This window comes from Ovis aries, chromosome 7, assembly GCF_016772045.2.
Source record: "Ovis aries strain OAR_USU_Benz2616 breed Rambouillet chromosome 7, ARS-UI_Ramb_v3.0, whole genome shotgun sequence".
Classification (NCBI taxonomy): domain Eukaryota; kingdom Metazoa; phylum Chordata; class Mammalia; order Artiodactyla; family Bovidae; genus Ovis; species Ovis aries.
This window is the reverse complement of record NC_056060.1, coordinates 81,533,041-81,550,083: the sequence shown is the minus strand read 5'-3', so window position 1 is coordinate 81,550,083 and position 17,043 is coordinate 81,533,041. Positions and strand designations below refer to the sequence as shown.

The 17,043-nt window shown below is 44.1% G+C and overlaps 2 protein-coding genes across 8 annotated transcripts in view; one reads left to right on the top strand and one right to left on the bottom strand.

Annotated features, from left to right (window-relative positions):
- Positions 1-2,860, bottom strand: part of RGS6 (regulator of G protein signaling 6) — a 608,791-nt gene extending 605,931 nt beyond the window's left edge. For 5 of the 7 annotated variants that reach the window (XM_060418241.1, XM_060418242.1, XM_060418243.1 and 2 more), the window contains exon 1: positions 2,665-2,860. The gene's annotated coding sequence lies outside the window, so the exon portion shown is untranslated. Of the gene's footprint in view, positions 1-1,975; positions 2,372-2,664 lie in introns of those variants that run through there. The other 2 variants (XM_042252721.1, XM_042252720.2) reach the window with 1 other exon arrangement.
- On the top strand, positions 1,627-7,705 carry LOC132660078 (uncharacterized). The gene is made up of 2 exons (XM_060418245.1): positions 1,627-3,202; positions 3,242-7,705. Exon 1 carries the CDS (start codon positions 2,053-2,055, stop codon positions 2,737-2,739), a length of 687 nt encoding a protein of 228 aa, XP_060274228.1. The 5' UTR covers positions 1,627-2,052; the 3' UTR covers positions 2,740-3,202; positions 3,242-7,705.
- Positions 7,706-17,043: the final 9,338 nt, after the last annotated feature.

Genomic DNA, 17,043 nt, shown 5'->3' with positions numbered 1-17,043 from the left:
TGGGAGAATACCAGAGAAATAAGAAAGAGAATGATTCTACTGTCACATAAAATTCTGTCCTTGTGGACAATAAGACATTCAAAAGTACTGGCAAATTTCATTGCCCAAAATATCCTTTAATTTTTTTTTCCTTTCTTAAGAAATGTTTGCTCAGTTAAAAAAAAAAAAACTATGTTGGCTATCTCATTCCATAAATCATAAATTAACAAAATAAGGACTGTCTCATTGAAAGAGACATTTCTGCCACAAGAGCATTGTTGTAAAGTTTCACTTGATAAGACAAATTTGTTGCTCGAAGAAGACCTAGCACTGTTTCACTGAAACTCTCAGCAATATAAATTCAGTGCATGTTAATTAAAGTTTCTTAAAGGAGACAGGAAAGTGAAGTTAAGAACAAATGTAATTATTATGGAAAAGGAAACACCAGTGGCCACCTAGTTCATCCAAATACCTCACCACAGCTGACATTTCTGGAACTTACACTTTCAGGAAAGGACAAATTATTTAGGCTGTATATACATATATGTAGTAATATGCTAACATTTACAGTACATAAGCTCACCATATCTACATAACATTTCTGCTTCATATTGGAGAACTCAGAACAGATTCACCATCTTGGTTTTCGCTGTTCAGCATGTGAGCCTTTACTTACAAGGACCCTCTGAAGAATCTCCGATTTCCCTCAGTCCTCTGCTTGCTTTCTCTCACAGGGTAGTCCCACCCATTGCAAAAACAACAAATTAATAAAGAAGAAGCAAGACTATAATGACTGTACCGCTCAGAGAAAGTTTCCCACCAACCTCCCCAGTGCCAACTCCATATAATTACTTATCTGCCTGTGAAAAGTGATCCAGAAAAGCCTTACCTATTAAGTCAAATCTGCCAGTTTCCTTTCAGGCTAGCTTTTTTTTTTTTTTTTTTTTCTTTTTTGACAACACACACAAATTTGTATCTCAGTCTCTAACTCCATCCCTCCATCCCAACACTTATAAGCCCGGTTCTTTTTCTTCCATAAGCCCAGGTCTTTTTCTTCCATCTCTCACCACCCTCTGCTAAGAAAAAGGTCCAATGTTTGTTAGGTTTTACCTAGGAGTGCTTATTTTTGCAGTTTTACTCTGGGACTGCTAAAAGGTATTGATCAGAAACTACCTGCAGATCCAGCTGCTGAGCATTGATAAATGCTGAGGGAACAATTTCAGGCCAAGAACAAGACCCAAAATATCTTCAATTTGCCACTCCTCTCAACAAGAGACAAAGAAACAACGTTCCTATTCCATCCAATTAAATAATAATAATAAAATTCAGCAGCTTCCATTCTGGACAAAATTAAATGTTCTGGGTCACTGTCCTTTCCTGTCTCGCTGGGCCACTTCTTAGGCAGCCTGGCAGTGACTGTAAACACGGTCCCGTCACGCAACCCGAGTTGCCATCCTCACGGAGCAAATTATCCACGCGGCCCCTCCTGCCGCAGTCCCCAAACCAGCGAACCTCACCACCCATCCCTCCTCCACACCTCGCCGCCCGCTTTCTTTTCTTCCAACCCACAAATGGGCGCGCTTATCCAGAGAAAAAGTTAATGAACGGCTGCTTTTGAGGTAAAGCTGCCCCACCTGAGATCGCGTTATCAGTAGACTAGAAGTCCCTAAAAGCACGTACCCTCTGCAAGCTCGCCCCGGCCGGTGAGTGCCTCACACCCAGAAACCCAGGAACAGGATTTCTGTGCAGACCTGCACCCACCCCACACAACTCCACACGCCAGCTTGCCTAACCACTTATGTAAGCTCGTGCCTCTACAGTCCCAAACACACACACACACCAGCACCTGTCACGTATCTGAAATGGACAAGCATCCACACCCGGGAGATGAAATGAAATCAACACACAGGAACCGGAGGGGTGGAGGGCATCGCGTTGGAAAACATCTTTCTCCCCCGTTTGTGTCTTGCCCCTTTTTTGTCACAACTACAATTACCTTAGCAACCAAAGAATTTCCTTGACTCCCCCTCCGGCTTCAGAAATTTCTCCTAACGCCAAGCGTGCGCCAGGTTCATGGTAAAGCTAGAGGAGCCCAGGGATCGAGGGGTCGGCAGCCTCTTGGGGGCAGAGGGGACGTCTGGGTCCGTCTGGGTGCTTCTCCGCGCGGCTCTCCCACGTCTCGCCGGTCTTTCCGAATTTCCGCGGTGGCGAGCGCCGGGGCTCAGCGAGCAGAAAGCGAAGCCCCGGGCCGGCGCAGAGACGCGGCGGGTCGCATCGTGCCAAGCAAGGCACGGGGCGCTCGGGTGTCTCCAGCGCGCAGGGGGCTGGCCCCGCTCTCCGCGCTCCCAGGCGCTCCCGGATCGCCCGCCTCTCCCGCTCCAGGCCGGCGAGGTCCGCGGAGCTCGGTCCGCCCCCTCGGCGCCCGCCCGCTCCGGCAGCTCCGGGAACCCGGCGCCCGGGCGGAGCTCTCGCTGCCGAGCAGGGCCGAGCGCAGGAGCTGCCCCAAGTCGCGAAGGCGCTCAGCTCCGCCGCTCCGGAGCTGCTGCAGCGGCGCCCGCTGTCGGGTATCGGGCGGAGCTGCAGCCCGCACCGCGCGCACCTGGGCGCCGGCACCTGGGCCCCGACAGGCGCGGGGCGGGGCCGAGGCACCTGGGCGCGTCCCCAGCGCGCCGCCGCCCGGCTAACCTGTTCCGAGCGCTGCGGAAGGTCCAGACGGAGATATGCCCGAGGAAGGGCGGGGGGGGGACTAGAAATTTCTGACACAAGCGCCGGCGAGAACACTGGCGAAGCGGCTCAGAAAGACGGAGGCTCCTTCCTGCAATTTCGAGAGCTGGCCACCACTGGAAACTTCGGTGGCGCCAGTCTTCTCTTAGGGATTCCTGGTCCGGAGCGGTTTGCCCGGTAGCTTTTGAATCCCTCGTTGACGTGTAGCTGGCGCCCTCTAAATTAAAATGGACCGCCGCGATCGTCAGGGATAGTGTTTTACTTACCTCGTCATTTTTATTGATTCACCATTTACACCACAGGCTGCATTTGGAGCGTTTTATGAGTCTTCTTCTCGAGTACGCCACGAAAGAACTTTTAAGAAAACTTAAGTCTGCAGATAATCTTGGAGAAAGAAGGAAAACGCTGGAAACAGAAAATGAGAAAGGGTAACTGAGGGCCTTCTTCGATGTGGGAGCTTTGAAATTTTATGCTTAGTTAAGGATTCAGGAAGCTGCAGGTGGAAATAAAACAAGATTGTTCTGCACGGTAACCATAGGGTCGGTGTGCAATATCGATGTTATCAGGAGCTTCCTGGGTGGGTAAAGAATCCGCCTGCAATGCAGGAGACACAAGAAGCCGGGCGGGGTGGGGGGCGATTTCAATCCCTGGGTCAGGAAGATCCCCTGGTGTAGGAAATGGTAACCCACTCTAGTGTTTTGGCCAGGTTCGCACGGGATCGCAAAGAGTCGGACAGGACTGAACAACTGAACATATATATATTTCCTAGCTCTGTCCACTGAGAGAGCAATAGCACCCCTACTACAGTGAACACGCCTAGAACTCAGACTTTTCTAAATAACATTCTCTACCAAGAGGAACTATGGCTGCATGTGTAGGGAATGAAACTGGAATACTTTATTAAGCAATAAAATAAGTTACTTAAAGAGCTATGCTATCCAGCCTCTAAGTCATGTCTGACTCTCTGCGACTCCATAGACTGTAGCCAGCTAAACTCCATTGTCCATGGGGTTCTCCCAGCAAGAATACTGGAGTGGGTTGCCATTTCCTTCATAAATAGTTACGAAGACATGTCAAAAGAATGGGGGGGGGGTGAAATATGGGGGGGAGGAATAGATTGGGAGTTTGAGATTGAGCTATAGTTAAAATAGATAACCAGCAAGATCCTACTGTAAAAAAAAATAATAATAAATGAAAGAATATAGGAGCAGCTTGAAGGGGTTCCTGCTGGCCAAATCCAGGACCATTTAAGCATCAAAATAAACAATGACAGGAACAGGTTGCTACCTTTGTGCAAAATAGGAATCAATGCGTCCATGCCAATAGAAAGAAAGGAAGTTCCACCAGTGGAAAACAATTAATAGAAGGAAAGACAGTATTAAAAAACCACCACTTTGCAATCATCATCATCATAATTGATTCAGGCCAGAATCATCAATGGATACTAGAAATAGTGGATAAACTTTTGATAAGCAAGACAATATTTATAATCTCAAAGCATGTTCCTAAAAATTCATTAATTATCATTAATATATATCCATTATTAATTAACACATGAAATACTTATTAACATTACAGCTATAATACTTGGGAGATAGCATCTTAATCAACTGGCAAAAGTTTACACAAAAAACAGTAGTGGGAAAAATCAGCCTGTGTTGTCTCCTGATATAATGTATAATCTTTAAAGATTGTTTAAGATTGAAGGACTCTAAAGGGACAACTAAATGCAAGAGTCTTGAATGGCATCCAAGACCTGTAAATGATATTAACAGCAAAACTTCAATGAATTCTGTTGAATTAAATTGGATCGATGTTATTTTCCTGATGTTGAGGTTGTACTGCATTTATTTAGGAGAGTTTTCTTGTTTTTAGAAAATACACTCTGAATAATGAGGGAGTAAAGTGGACATCACAACTGCACTTACCCTCAGATGGTTCAGAAATGTTTACAACTCTAAGGCTGTAGGGGAGCTCTTTGAACTGTTTTTGCAACTTTTTGTAATTCAAAATGATTGCAAGACAAAAGATTTTCAAAAAAGATACATTCCACTCCCACTCCCTGCCCCCCCCCACCCAGAATCATCTCTTTTCAAAAATGTTCACCATGAGTTTTCTTTAAGAATCAACTCACTGTTCACTGTACTGAGAATATAATTTGATTTGCTACTTTGGGAATATATACAATAATGTGATTCAGCTCAACATTTTGTTCACTCACTCAACAATAATTTCTTAAGGGCATATGGCACATAATGGTCTTTCCCCAAACTCAAGTATAAAGTAAAATATATGTATAGATAAAATCCTGAATCCTTTGGTTATTTTATTAACAAGTAAGGAGTTGCTGGAAACTATGTAATAGAATTGACTGCGGCATAGCCCTCAATCAGGGTAATAAATTACACAGAAGCATGAAAATGAGATGACAATTTAGCCTCAACTGCATTGGCAGGCGAAGGTAGGAGAACAACAGGATCAGTGCATTTGGTGCACGTGTTTATGGCCGTGGATTTGGGAGGATAATGAGTCTGATACCACGTGGCCTATTTCCATGGACTGTGATTTTGTGACACTTGACAGCTGATGCTGCTTTTCCTCAAGTGCTCATCTTTTCCCCGCCTCTTTAGTGTAGTCTTCTTGTCTGAGAATTAAGAGCTGTTTTCTTTTGGATCATAATCTTCAGTTTTTATATGTAGTTGTGGGCCTTACTGAAAATAATGTAATGGATTTGTTTGATGTATTACAAAACCAATACAATATTGTAAAGTAATTAACCTCCAATTAAAATAAATAAATTTATATTTTAAAAAATAAATAAAACATCAAAAAACAAAAAAAATAAATTGTAAGATATTAAACACTTTGAAGATTTTCTTTGCACTTTGGCAATAAAAGGAAAAAAAAATTCTGAATTAAATTTTACCCCCTGTTAAACCCTGAAAGAAAATAAATTTCCTGGTTAGATATTTTAAAAAGAGGTCTTTCTCAAAAGGGTCTTTCTCGATGGCCGTAGCATCCATATCACCTGAGGTACTACAGCTTAGCAGTAAAGATTCTGGAGTACCTCCTCACACCTGCTGAGTAGAAATTTCTAGTGATGGGACCTGGGGTTCTGCCATTGAACAAACATTTGTGTTGGTTTGAAAACTGACCCTAGAGGACAGGGAGAGACTGAAGAACAAGGCAGACTCTTCCAGATTGGCGGGAGAAGGCAATGGCACCCCACTCCAATACTCTTGCCTGGAAAATCCCACGGATGGAGGAGCCTGGTAGGCTGCAGTCCATGGGGTCGCTAGGAGTCGGACTCAACTGAGCGACTTCACTTTCACTTTTCACTTTCATGCATTGGAGAAGGAAATGGCAACCCACTCCAGTGTTCTTGCCCGGAGAATCCCAGGGACGGGGGAGCCTGGTGGGCTGCCGTCTCTGGGGTCGCGCAGAGTCGAACACGACTGAAGCGACTTAGCAGCAGCAGCACTCCAGATTGGCAGGTGGCAGTTGTCAGAAGCAAGGGAATTTACATGAGAGGCTTGTCTTGGGTGGCTATAAGGCAAGTAGATTTCTATACCCTGCCAGAATCTTGAAATCTTACCTAGAGGTCTTACCTGGGCTTAGTCATGTATACCATCCAGATGGCTTCAACGATTCCTTACTCTGTCAAGGTGACAGTTCTTGGAACACTGTGATAATGTGGGCAGGATGTTCATTCCAAGGATGGGGAGATGGGGTTCAGCTCACAGGTCAACCAGAGGTCACATCCTCACTGTGACCTCCTCCAACAACTTGTGACCAACCCACAACCTGTGAGTCACTTCGTTCATAGAATGCCCAGCATTTCTGTTACTACTAATAGCATAATCTCCTTCTCAGGAGGGGTCTCTGGCAAGCAAGCTAACTGTGATATGAAGGGGATTTTTTTTTTCTCTTTCCATTACAATTGCAGTTTAGTACTTGATCTGTGGTTGTGAAAGTCGTGTGTCTGGGAATGTGTTTATATCATGGGGCTGGAATGGTAATGTTTTGAAACTCAGAAGTAATGTTATGTCAAATTGGAACTTATATTTACAAAGTCCCAGTAATTAATAATCAAGATGTCAGGATATGTATATATACAACCAATGCACAGAGGAGAAAATTTACATCAACAATAACAAGTTTTTGAAAACCTACACCAGCCCCAAACGAACCATGGGATTCTCTTCACATCGGTTCTTTGGACCACGCTTCTTCATCAGATCACCTTCTAGGCATGATTTCAGGCACCCCCATCTAGGATCTTGTGGCCAGAATCATCACAGAACAGGCAGCTGTTTGTGTGACATGATCTGAAATATTGCACTGGTCACCTCAGCCAAAAATATCTGTCCCTCACCTCTACTCTGTGCCCCTGCTGCTAGATTCTGGGATCCCCACAGTTTTTGATAACCAGTTACAGGTACATCTGGTTAGGACCTTGGTAAATGTAGTGTTGTACTTCAATTAGAAAGATCCTTTATTGAGGCAAAATCCATCAGTTACTAACAGTTGGGCTTCCCAGGTGGTACCAGCAGTAAAGAACCCACCTGCCAACGCAGGAGACATAAGAGAAGTGGGTTCGATCCCTGGGTTGGAAAAATCCCCTGGAGGAGGGCATGGCAACCCACTTGCCTGGAGAATCCCATGGGCAGAGGAGCCTGGCAGGGTGTTGTCTATGGGGTCGCAAAGAGTCAGACACAACTGAAGTGACTTAGCATGCATGCACACGCAAGCAATTAGCCCCATCCCCTTCAAATGATCACATACCATCCCCTGTAAAACCCTCTGTGAAACCCCCTCTGTAAGACTTGGCAAAGCTTTCTCCTTAATAGAACTGTATTTTAATTAATTTAAGAACTTTTACAAATATTTAAGAACCAGAGCTCAGCTCATAGGGTATTCTCAGCCCTCTGCAGTCTTGTGTTTGCCAACTCCTAATTGATGTTCCAAAGAACACAGAAATGAAATTTGCACCATTTGCCCAAACCAAAGCCTAGGTGGATGATTATTTCTCGAGACAACAGAACTGTACCCTATGCTCAAAATGTTCTACAATGTTCTTTTGCCCCTTTTCATGCCATCACCCAAGACCCCATAGCCATTTTCTCTTTAATCTGCAGAACATTCTCATGAGCCTCCAAAAGTTCCCTCATACCCCTTTGCATCCAATCACCTCCCTCCACCTTCACTGGGCAGCCACTGATGTTTTCTGTCCCTACGGTTCTGCATTCTCTGGAATGTCATATCATTGAAAGCATTCAGTACACATTTGTCTGTCAGGCTTCTTTTGGTTGGCATAACGCCTTTGCGATTCTTCCATGATGTTCCATGTACTGGGCAGTGTTTCCTTGTATGATTTCTACCATAGTTTGTTCACACCAGCCATCTGTTGATAAGCACCACGCTTGTGACATGTTCTTTTCCTAGGAGGCCATAACCTATCTGAGCCTTATGGGTACACAGAATATATAAGTTGACTCTGTAACAGAAAGTTTGTTGTCTACCAAACCCATTCCTTGCCCCATCCCAATCCCTGATGCTCCTCCACTTCCTCCTTCATCTTTGCTGGCTTCTCCCCCTTCTAGCAACATGAGTCAAGGATGGTCTAGATCCAGAGTGGATCTTCATTAAACTAAGCTAGTCGTGGTGATTCCGTTTCTGTGGCCATGTCACATGACAAAAGGGACGTGATGGAAAATCTGCTGGGAGCTACTGTAAAAAAAAAGCTTCTTCGCCTTTAATCCCTGTTCTCCTGGTCTCCCTAGCCCCCAAATCTCCTACATATGTGAATGAGTTCCTGCTCTCACAGGAACCCTCAAGGAGTAACCTAGAGCAAAATTTTCAGTGGGTGTTGGGGTTCCCCTTTGGTGACTTTCTATTACACTGGCTTCTGTGGCAAACAAAAAGAACGTGGTACATTCTCCATAATACCTGACCAGTGCTGTTCAAAACTATCCTGATCATGACAAACAAAGGAAGAATGAGAAACTGACACAAATTAGAGGAAACACGTGTGAGTAAGTGCAATGTAGCATCCTGGATTGCATCTAGAATGCAAAAGGGACAATAGTGGGGAAACATATGATACCTGAATTGAGTTGGTTCAGTTAACAGTATTGCACCTGTGTTAGTTTCTTAGCTTTGATAAGTGTACCAGGGTTATGTAAGACGTTAGCATTAAGGGAAGGTGCATATGGAAACATTACATTATGGTGAAGCAGTTATGGAAGTACTCTATGCCATCATTGTAACTTTTCTGTAACTCTAAAATTATTCCCCCCCAAATTTTAAGTACACAGGATATTTTGAAAGTTATAAGGCTTTTGTGATTTATGGCTTAAAAAGTATCACCTCAATTTGTTTAGGGCGGCTTTGGAAGTTTATTAATTCATTCAACAAATATTTATTGAGTTCTTACTAAACATCAGGCACAATTTAGGTGCTAGAAATATGTCATGTACAATAGAGACATAAGGCCTGTCCTCATAGCACTATACCTTGTAGTAAGGAAGGTTAAATAGAAAGAAAAGAAAAGAAAGAATCAAATAAATATATTGTCAGTAACAATAATGTCATAAAGAAAATAAAGCTGGATAATGTTATTTTAGAGCCAGAGGTTACAGAAGGCTTTTCTGATGATAAATGATATTTGAGCACAGACTTGAAGAGGGTGGGCAAGCCATGTAGATATCTAGGGTAAAATCTAGTGAGATAGAAGCAACAGCTTTTGCAAAGGCTCTGGGTGAGAATGAGCTTGACATGTTCAAAGAAGAGCCGAATACACAAGGAAGAAAGAGTAGAAGGAGAAAAGTTCAGAGAAATACCTGGGGTTCAGATCATGGCAAACCTTGAGACCATGATAAAGACTTTGGATGTCATTTTAAGTGCAATGGAAAACCACTGGGAGGGGGAAGGTCTTTGAGTAGGAGAATAACAATCATATTTATTATTGAAATTCTAGCTGCTGTGTTTTAAACAGACTCTGGGGGAAAAGCCCAAGGACTTTAGCTGTTGTAGTAATCAGTATGGCAAGGGAGGATGGTGTTTTGTCTCAGCTTAGAATGACAGAGTGAAAGTAATGAGAAATCATTGACTTCAAGGATATAATTTAACTGATGACTTGCTGATAAATTGGATAAAGATTATGAGAAACAGAGAGTCATGAATGATTCTAACCTTACAAACTAGGAAAAAGGATAACACCATTTACCGAAGAGAACAATGAGACGGAACAGGTGTGCTGGAGACCAGCACACAGTCTAGGATCATGTTGGTTTGACATGTCTGCCGGGAAGTTGTATGTTCATTTCCGTACTTTGGGGGAAGAATGAGGGCTGCAGATATAATATAGATGGGATTTAAAGTCATGGAACTTAGAAAATTTCCTGTAGCAGTGACATTATCTACAGAGAGCAAAACAGGATCAAAAAGCTTGAGAGAATCCTCAAAGCATATCAGTCAGTCAGTTCAGTCGCTCAGTCGTGTCCAACTCTTTGCGACCCCATGGACTGCAGCACACCAGGCCTCCCCATCCATCACCATCTCCCAGAGTTTACTCAAACTCATGGCCATTGAGTCGATGATGCCATCTCATCCTCTGTCATCCCCTTCTCCTCCTGCCTTCAATTTTTCCCAGCATCAGGGTCTTTCCAAATGGGTCAGCTCTTTGCCTCAGGTGGCCAAAGGATTGGAGTTTCAGCTTCAACATCAATCCTTCCAATGAACACCCAGGACTGATCTCCTTTAGGATGGAATGGTTGGATCTCCTTGCAGTCCAAGGGACTCTCAAGAGTCTTCTCCATCACCACAGTTCAAAAACATCAATTATTCGGCGCTCAGCTTTCTTCACAGTCCAACTCTCACATCCATACATGACCACTGGAAAAACCATAGCCTTGACTAGACGGACCTTGGTTGGCAAAGTAATGTCTCTGCTTTTCAATATGCTGTCTAGGTTGGTCATAACTTTCCTTCCAAGGAGTAAGCGTCTTTTAATTTCATGGCTGCAGCCACTATCTGCAGTGATTTTGGAGCCCCCAAAAATAAAGTCTGACACTGTTTCCACTGTTTCTCCATCTATTTGCCATGAAGTGATGGGACCAGATGCCATGATCTTTGTTTTCTGAATGTTGAGCTTTAAAGCCAACTTTTTCACTCTCCTCTTTCACTTCATAATTTGTGTTAATTACACCTACCCTCACACACATACACATATACAGGCCTACGGGCCTTCCTTTCCCACTGAAAATCACTGTTTTGTCTCTCTTATGAGGCATCCAACTGGGGCATCAGAAACTAATGCATTTTAACATGCATTTCAGCAAGATATAAGTGTGTCCATTAGGTTTAATATACACAGAAGCAGGCAATTAGCATTTAAAATACCCTAATCAGAAATGCTATTCTAAGGGTGATTGCCCCATGTTGATCTTTTCACAATTTGCAAGGAAGAGTTATAAGAAAGTTTCTGAGTTCATTTTAATTAACCCCAAATACTTTCTTATTCCCATTTTTCTCCATTTTGGCCTCTTTTCAGATAAAGTCGTTATTTCCTTCCTCTTTCTCTTTAGTAAACTCAGCTCTATCATGAACACTCAACCCTCCGCCCTCCTCAGCAGTGTCCACCTCCAGTGATTCACTTCTGGGCTCCCTCTGCCATCTTTACCCGCCCTGCACTGTTACAGTATAACTCTCCTAATTTATAAGAAACATGGTTGTTCCACAGCAAACTGTGAACCCAACAGCAATCAAAAATAAATCCTCAGTTTTGGGGTCCAGATGATAAGGCTGCTGAGCTATCTTGGGTATGGGTAGCTTAGGCTGGTCTTCTTCTCAGCTCTATGGGCAATGGATCTCGAAGACCTGGGTCTGAACTAATAGGTGTTATGGGTTTATTTGGGGTCCCTGGTGGCCCGGCTGGTAAAGATCCCTGGAAGATCCCCTGGAGAAGGAAATAGCAACCAGCTCCAGTATTCTATGAGCAGAGGACCCTGGCGGGCCTCAGTCCATGGGGTCACAAAGAATCAGACGTGACTGGGCACACAGATGTGTGTGCACATGGGCACGCGCACACACACACACACACATGGGTTTGCCTAAAACTATGACAATCAGTACCCTATTCATGCAAGGGAAGGCTCTGTTTCTCAGCCTATCTACACATTTTGAACCCCTCTCATTACACCATGAAATAAATATTTCTAATGTGAATTGTGCTAATTAACAAATCCTCTGCAATGGGCGATAAAGATAATTGAAGCTGTGTTTAGTAAGCCCAACCAACACCCCCACACACACATGCACACACGTGGGCCTTAAATGACAGTCTCTGTGAATTCTCTACTCCTGGAATAGGCATTCCTCTAGGATATTTCAAATATTAACTGTTTGCTTCTCTGTCCACCTATACATCTAACTAATACATAAAAATCTTGTTGCCCTGTGGGTTAAATGGCAGGTTCCTCATCCTCAAAGTTCTGTTGAATCAGAAACTCTGGCAATGGGGACTGAAAAATTAGCCATTTATCAGGCACTGAGGGTAATTCGAGTGGTTCTGATGCCCCCTAGAGTTTGAGGATTCCTGCGGCAGAGAGAAAGGGGAGGGGGGGGCCCTGCCCTGCACCTCATTTGCACATGCTCTGGGAAGCTGAGCCATGGGAGGAACCCACCCTCATTCTTCCTCCCTTCAGGGGCTGCGACTGTATTAATACAAGTAGCCATAGAGAAGTTACGAGCAACTCTGGAGGGTTTATGAGCTGCAGGTGACAGAACCCACTTCTTATCCAGAATTTCCCAGGATTCTCCAAGCACATGACCATAAAGGAAATGGGCCCTTGGTCCCCTTCTGGTTTACCTCAGCCTGAGGGCGGATTGTGTATGACTTGACTAGGAGTATCTCATTCTGGGAAAATGAAAAATTATTCTTTAACCAAGAAGAGGAGAAGAATTAAATGTTTTAAATGCAACTGCCTAGAAACCATGGTTGGACTGTACCTCGTGCTATATCTTATTCAGTCATGTCCAACTCTTTTGCGACCCGTGGACTGTAGCCCACCAGGCTGCTCTGTCCATGGGATTCTCCAGGCAAGAATCCTGGGGTGGGTTGCCATTCCCTTCTCCAGGGGATCTTCTCAACTCAGGGATTGAACCCACTTGTCTTAGGACTTCTGCCTTGGCAGGTGGGTTCTTTACCACTAGTGCCATCTGGGAAGCCCATTCTGTACCTCAGATTATACCATTCCTAAAAAATAGAACAGCTAAGATGAAGATTAAAAGCTAATCTCCAGAGAGTATCCAACAACAGATGAATGGATAAAGATGATATGGTGTACATATGTATTTGTGTATATATATATATATATATACACATACACATATATATTAGCATATATATATACGCACACACACTAATCAGCCATAAAAAAGAATGAACTTTTGCCATTTGCAATAACATGGATGGACTTGGAAGGCATTATGCTTAGTGAAATGAATCGGAGAAAGATATATCACTTATATGTGGAACCTAAAAAATAAAACAAACTAGTGAATATAACAGAGAAGCAGACTCGCAGATATAGAGATTAGTGATTACCAGTGGGGAGAGAGAAGAGGGGCAAGATAGGCACAAGGGATTAGAGGCAAAAAGGCTGCTGCTGCTGCTGCTGCTAAGTCGCTTCAGTCGTGTCCAACTCTGAGCGACCACAAAACTACCAAGGATGCATTGTGTACAGCTTAGGAAGGATAACCAATATTTTACAATAAATATAAATGGAGTATAACTTTTAAAAATTGTGAATCACTATGTGGTATGCCTGAAACATATAAATTACACATCAACTATATCTCAATAAAAATTTTGTTCAAGTATTATTATATATCAGTAGTTACAGAGGATGAGATGGCTGGATGGCGTCACTGACTCGATGGACGTGAGTCTGAGTGAACTCTGGGAGTTGGTGATGGACAGGGAGGCCTAGAGTGCTGCGATTCATGGGGTCGCAAAGAGTCGGACACGACTGAGCGACTAAACTGAACTGATGGTAATAAGAAGTTTAATATGACCAAATGGAATTCATTCCCACAGGAATTCGACAACTTCACAAATCAGTTTATTGTAGAGGTAGTGTCTTTAGGCATTGATTGATACCCAAAATAGCACAGTTATTGGCCAAGAAAGTAAATTTGATGTGACTCTGAATCAATAAATATTTTACATACTTGTTGCAAAGGAAAAACTACTAATCCCCAAGGAAATTATTAGAGTGGTTAGTTTTGAGGACGATAGGTTGTTTAACAAAATTACATACCAAGAATGAAAACTATCTCATGTAATGGAAAAAGATCGAGGTTTAAGAAAATATACACACATAAATATTTACACTGAGGGAATATTTTTAAGTAGGAGGCTTCTTTTTTTAAACTACTGAATCCAATCAAATGGAAACACAAAATTATTTGGCGGTAAACTTGATCCCTATTTGTATCTCTTTCCTCTCAATTAATGAAGAATTTCAGCAATAAAATTCGAATCCTAATAAACTATGCATTTTCATTCCCTTGGGAGGTCTCTAAAATTATGCAGCATGAAGAGAAGGGGTCTATTAGCTAATCCCTTCATGGGATCAAGTGTTTAGCAACTGATTTCATGTAGCAAGTGAAAACAAGCCTGTAAATGGTGAATGAAGCCTTCTTTAATTTCACTGTGCTGATGAATATGAGAAGTATGGTCCAAAGGAGATTAACTGAAGCTGAAAAATCTAAAACCCACCAGAATAAAATGTACACAGAGCATTCTTCTAAGTTACTCTATTCAGTTCAGTTCAATCGTGTCCAACTCTTTGCGACCCCATGAACTGCAGCACGCCAGGCCTCCCTGTCCATCACCAACTCCCGGAGTCCACCCAAACCCATGTCCATTGAGTCAGTGATGCCATGCAACCATCTCATCCTCTCTCATCCCCTTCTCCTCCTGCCCTCAATCTCTCCCAGCATCAGGGTCTTTTCCAATGAGTCAGCTCTTCGCATCAGATGGCCAAAGTACTGGAGTTTCAGCTTCAACATCAGTCCTTCAAATGAACACCCAGGACTGATCTCCTTTAGAATGGACTGGTTGGATCTCCTTGCAGTCCAAGGGACTCTCAAGAGTCTTCTCCAACACCACAGTTCAAAAGCATCAATTCTTTGGTGCTCAACTTTCTTTATAGTCCAACTCTCACATCCATACATGACCACTGGACTCTATTAGAAAGGCTTAAATTGACAAGGAAACACCTACCATTAGAAGTCCTAGATGATAATTTTGCCATGAATTCCTGCTATTTACTCTGCTGATGAAAGAAGAGGCTCAGAAAGGATCATGAAATGCTGATGGATTGCAGCTGGGAGCAGAACTCCATTCTCTTGATTCCAGCCCTGCATTCTTCTTAATGGTGCCTGCTAAAAAGTTTTCCCTGTTGTTTGTATTTCTGTTGCTTGTTTAACTGAAGAACACTCAGGACTCAAATAATGATAGAGGGAGCGGCTGCCCCACCTGGGGATCTGCTGCCTAGGCTGTGACCTCTACTGACCTTGAGGGCTCATCAGGTCACAGGTAGACACCACTCTAGTTCCCATTCCCCCTTAGACTCCCTGTCGCTTGACTTTGGACAAATCTAATAATTCCATGCTTCTCTCTTCCTTTGTAAACAGTGGCAGTAAAAATCTTTGCCCTGCCAAACCACCCTATGTGTACTTTTAAAACAGCAGCAGAAGAGGCTACATGACGTCAACGCTGTAGCCAGTCTGCAGTGAAGTCCGTCATGGGAACCATGTGACCCTGGCACCAGTCAGGGAGTTCTGACAGGCTCAATGCCAGTATGCCCATCACCCGTGTCTCCACACTCAAAGCTGGCAGGGGGATCCAGTCAGGACAAGGGTCTAAGAAGTGTAGATGATTAACTCGAAGGGATTTTAAGACCTCTCCTTTCCCAGGACCTGACACAAATAGTAACTGATGGCATTCTATTGCTGGTCAACTAGAACCCTGACTCTGGGCTTCCTGCCACCTGCTTTCAGCCATTCTCCTGGCTGGCTGGTGACAACTGGGCTGCTTCCTCAGCTTAACCCTCTGCACACTCTAAGATGGGTTCTCAAAGGGTATGTGTTCAGTTGCTTCAGTCGTGTCCGACTCTTTGTGACCCCACGGACTGTAGCCCACCAGGCTCCTCTGTCCATGGGATTTCCCAGGCAAGAATGCTGGAGTGGGTTGCCATGCCCTCCTCTAGGGGATCTTCCTGACCCAGGAATTGACCCACATCTCCAGCATCGCAGGCGGATTCTTTACCCACTGAGCCACCTGAGAAGTCCTTCTCAAATGGTGCTCATCCCCAAATCAGCTGGGATACCTTTGGAAATGCCTGTTTCCAGGCTGTGCTCCCAGGGATTCTGATTCAGTGGCTTTGGTGAGTGTCCTGGGAATCTGCATTTTAACAAACAGAGTGACTGAAGATCACTGATCCTCTACCCTTTGCCCTTCATGCTGAATCGGGACACAGACAAGCCTCCTGATTAGGCAACAGGCTCCTCCATGGCCATTCTGCCAGGCTCACCCCAGCCCCAGATGCCCTAATTGCCTGGTCCTTTCAGGAGCCTGCTCAGCTGGTCCCCTCGGAGACTCCCCACACCTTGGCTGCCTCTGAATGGGTGTGGGCTCCGCCTCTGAAGAATTCCTAAACCATTTTTATCTCCCAGGCCGGTGGCTGTAGGCTTGAAATCAGGCTAATTCTCTTTTCAACCCTCCAACACAAAGGATTCATTTTCCTCCCTTTCTTGGGCAATACACTTATTTGCCTTGAGGAACCTAGACTTATGAAACACATAGGCCTACTTACTAGAATGTCTTGAAAGCAGCTTCTCCCTCAGCCCATGGCATCAGCCATTCTGTCCCTGTGGCCCTTTGGGTGGCTGCTAATGGAAAACTCAATCAACAATAAAGAGATTTCTTGACCCTGGTCACTGCAAGGTCCAGAGCCAGGTCAGGCCTCCAGCCTGTCTTGGTTGAGTTTCTTTCCATCTGTTTTTGCTTTGTTTTGTTTTGTTTTCAATCTCTCTTTGCCTTGCAGAGTGCAAGCAACACCCAACTCCATATCCACAGAAGGAGAGAGATTGTGTCTGCCATAACATTCCGAGCAAACTAATCCTGGCTTTCTCCTGACTAGGCCATGTCTGCCACAGGCTTCCTCGGAGCCAATGACTGCAGACTCCTAATTGACTTACCCCGACCCCAAAGCTGGGGGGACAGACATGGGGGTCCCCCACAACATAGGCTGTATGGGGTGGGGTGGA